Below are 3,943 nucleotides of genomic sequence, written 5' to 3' on the forward strand. Positions count from 1 at the left end.
ATTTACAATTTTAAAAGAAAACGGACAGAATCCCAAAACATAACACCAACAAACCTCTAAAAATAATCTTTATCTTTCCACTAGCATGGAACAATTCATTCCTTTTTCACACAAAACGAATTATGTGATTGGAAAGATTAATCTCCACATTTATATACAGAATGTTCTATTCGTTAAGCCTATCTGAAAAGAATAAAAAATTCAGATGATTAATTCACTTACACTTAGAAATTAAGTCAATATACTGTGAATACACATTGTGATCAGTTATAATATGCTTCTTCTTAGTCTAGGGTTTCAATTAAATAACGGTAAAAACAATTGGGTAAATAAGACAGCTAATAACTGAAAAATCCAGAAATTCAAAGATTATATTGCCAACTAAAACACTGCCATTTACATTTTTTTTTCCTACTTGGTAGCAAATGCTAATGGAATTCAATCCTGATTACTTAAAGTCAGTTCACATCACACATTTAATCAGGGTAATAAGAACATAACATGCCTACTATAGCGTTAGATTAAGACATAAAATTTTTTTGCTTGAATGTAATGATGGCGTACCACATGGGACATTTGTCAATTGCTTCAGCACATTGTTTATGAGTGACTGGATGTCCACAAGGAATAAAAATGACAGCAATATTTATATCCATACAGATTTTGCAAAGCTTCTCCTCTTGCAGGCGCCTTAGCTGCTCTTCAGTACTAATCTCTTTCTGCAATGGAGTCTGACTTGATTCGTCTTGTGTACTGTCTTTCTGAGCCTTCGCTGGATCTGCAACCAGAACCTCAAGTGATTTATGGTTGCTCCCAGATGTCTGAATTTTTTCCTCCATTATTTTCTTAATGTCCCTGAAACTGAACCCCATTCACGTAGCTTCCTGTACCATAGGATTATGGAAGATGGTATCAATTTTTCTAATTAGTGATGGTGTTTTTTCAACAGTTCTTACCAGACACTCCTCAAGTGAATAGGATAAATGAATATTGTTTATACACTCTCATGTCTTCTGTTCTAGCAGATATTTACACACTGGATGCCATTTAGCATGTTGTTCCCAAGGGTCTTCGCTGGGCTTTCAATCAGTTACCCACCCCCCCCAACAGTGAAAGCACTTTACTTTATCACCTTCACCTAAAGCATAAAATCCAGCTCTTCCAAGCTGCTCCTTGTTCACTGAATATATCCACATCCCAAAAGTAGTGATCCATACTTCATAATCTGCCACGTATGGATGGATTTCTTGGAGGATTTGTTGAATTCGGGAAATTCCACGCCAGGACAGCTGGCCCAAACTACCCGTGACAATCTGCTTGGTACAAGGGGAGGGTCCTAGAGAGGGTGCAGCCCAAGCCCCAATCTGGAAATGACAACTTGGTTCTGCAGCCAGGCCCCAGCCACTGGGGTCTCACATCCCTCGATTAGCACCATGCCAGCTCGGGGTGCTGCCAAGGTCCTGCCACTTCCCCAAGCCAGAAGCGGGCAGCAAGAAATAACGAAGCCCTCGTACCACCCCTCACCCCACCAACCCTCACCCCATCCCACCCCCACCTTGGCTGTAACCCAGAACCTGCTGGCAATTCTTAAGACATTTCTAATAATTTTAAAGCTAGCTTATTTATTAAAGATTTTACTTAAGTTACATAAACTTGAAAAAGTATTCGACTTGTCTTTTCCTTTTACCTGATAAAGTATTTGATTCAAGTGCTTTTATTGTCTTAAGCCAATTAATTAGAGCTCCACTGTATATTTTCAGTAGTGAAAAATTGTGTACACAACACATAAATACATAGACGTATTAGGCATGCCAATAGAAGTACATCTTATAGATTCATAAAGACCTTTTTTTCTTTTCTACCTGAGAGTTTTAAGTTCTTGATAACTTGTTTCACTACTTTGGCAGTTGTCAGCTAAATAGCCCTAAATCTGCATATTAAAGTAAGAGAGGAGACCACCCCTCATATTGTCTCATGCTCAATTTCTGCCTCCAAAGAAAGAAGAAGTAAAAACTAAAAGACAGAAATGAAATCCACAGGCAGACAGCAAGGCGCCGCACCCTGGGCCTGGTAGTTAAAGATCGACCCCTGACGTAACTGGTTCTGTTATCTATAGATTACAGACATTGTATAGGAATGCACTGTGAAAATCCCTATCTTAATTTGTTCTGATCTAATTACCAGTGCATGCAGCCCCCAGTCACGTACCCCCTGCTTATTCAATCATGACCCTCTCATGTGCATCCCCTTAGAGTTGTGAGCCCTTAAAAGGGACAGGAATTGCTCACTCGGAGAGCTCGGCTCTTGAGACTAAAGTCTTGCCGATGTCCCCCGCCGAATAAACGCCTTCCTTCTGTAATTCGGTGTCTGAGTTTTGTCTGCCGCTTGTCCTGCTACATTTCTTGGTTCCCTGACCGGGAAGCGAGGCGATTGGCGGAAGGTCGAGGCAGCTCCTTAGGTGGCTTAAACCTGCCCTGTGGAACATCCCTGCAGAGGACTCCGACCAGCCCAAGCGACGTGGATCCTGAGAGTGCTCCCAGGTAGGCATTTGTCCCGGTGGGACGCCTCGCCAGAGCAGTGTGAGGCAGGCCCCCGTGGAGGATCAATGCAGTGGCTGAACACCGGGAAGGAAAGGGCACTTGGAGTCTGGACTTCTAAAACTTGGTAAGACTAGTCTTTGAAACTTGCCCACTCCATTTGACTGGAAGAGTGGCCTGATCACCCATGGTGTGCCTTTATTGGCACTTTGGTTTTGATTTTGATTTGGTTTGAATTGCTTGACAGAATTGGTCTTGGGAACTTGCCTACTCCATTTGAGTGGAAGCATGGCCTGATCACCCACGGCGTGCCTTTATCGGCACTTTGGTTTTGGTTTTGACTTGGTTTGAATTGCTTGACAGGATTGGTCTTGGGAACTTGCCTACTCCATTTGAGTGGAAGCATGGCCTGATCACCCACGGTGTGTGTGCCTGTACCGGCACTTTGGTTTTTGTTTTTGACTTGACTTGGATTGCTTGATACTTTGGTTTTAGTTTTGGATACTTGGATTTCTGGATACTCTGATTTTGGTTTTGATTTTGGTTTGGTGTAAAGTACAAAAGTGTGTGTGCGCCCTTTTTACCCATTCTTTGCTTTGTGGTGTGTGTGTGGTGTGAGCGTGGTGTTTTGTCTGGAGGAAATATGGGTGAGACACAAAGTAAGCCCACCACACTAGGAACTATGTTGAAAATTTTCAAAAACAAAAGGATTTAAGGGAGACTATGGAGTACTATGACACCAGGAAAACATAAAACTTTGTGTAAGATAGACTGGCCAGCATTAGAGGTAGGTTGGCCATTAGAAGGAAGCATGGACAGGTCTCTTGTTTCAAAGGTATGGCAAAAGGTAACCTGTAAGCCAGGGAACCCAGACCAGCTTGTTTTAGATCCCCTGCCCACAACATATGGTGGTTGAGAGAACACAGCATAAGCGGCTGGCAGAGGCAAGGAAAGACCAGCAGAGAGAGAGAAAGGAAAGAGACAGAGAGGAAAAGAGGCAAAGAGAGAGAGAGAGAAGAAGAGACGGAGAGGAAGAGACAGACAAAAAGGGAGTCGAGAGAGAGAGAGAGAGAGGAAGATAGAGGCAGAGAGAGAGAGGAAGAGACAGAGGCAAAAGGAAAGTCAAAGAGAGACAAAGTCAAAGAGAGAAAGAAAGAGAGAGATATACAAGTAGTTAAGAAAAAAAAAAGGTGTATCCTGTTCCTTTAAAAGCCATCATACCAATTCTAATTTGGACAAAACAAGGTCTTATTAATAGCAAAAGATAATTAAAATCCCAAACGTACAAGGTTTTCAACAAAAGTAAAGTTTGCTAAAAGTTAACAGTGTAACATGTATTGTAGTAACTTCTAATCTTGTGGCCTTAGACAGTAGTCCACAGACATTAAAAAAAAAAAAAAAAAGGT

At 41.7% G+C, this 3,943-nt stretch overlaps 1 protein-coding gene across 1 annotated transcript in view; it reads right to left on the reverse strand.

The window, feature by feature from the left end:
• Positions 1-442: 442 nt before the first annotated feature.
• LOC108541799 (baculoviral IAP repeat-containing protein 8) overlaps positions 443-3,943 on the reverse strand; it is a 16,820-nt gene continuing 13,319 nt past the window's right edge. The window contains 1 exon segment of the mRNA XM_017891470.1: positions 443-1,336. Coding sequence (XP_017746959.1) covers positions 522-1,336 — 815 coding nt within the window. The 3' untranslated portion in view covers positions 443-521.

This window comes from Rhinopithecus bieti, unplaced genomic scaffold, assembly GCF_001698545.2.
Source record: "Rhinopithecus bieti isolate Rb0 unplaced genomic scaffold, ASM169854v2 scaffold_20362, whole genome shotgun sequence".
In the NCBI taxonomy this organism is placed as follows: domain Eukaryota; kingdom Metazoa; phylum Chordata; class Mammalia; order Primates; family Cercopithecidae; genus Rhinopithecus; species Rhinopithecus bieti.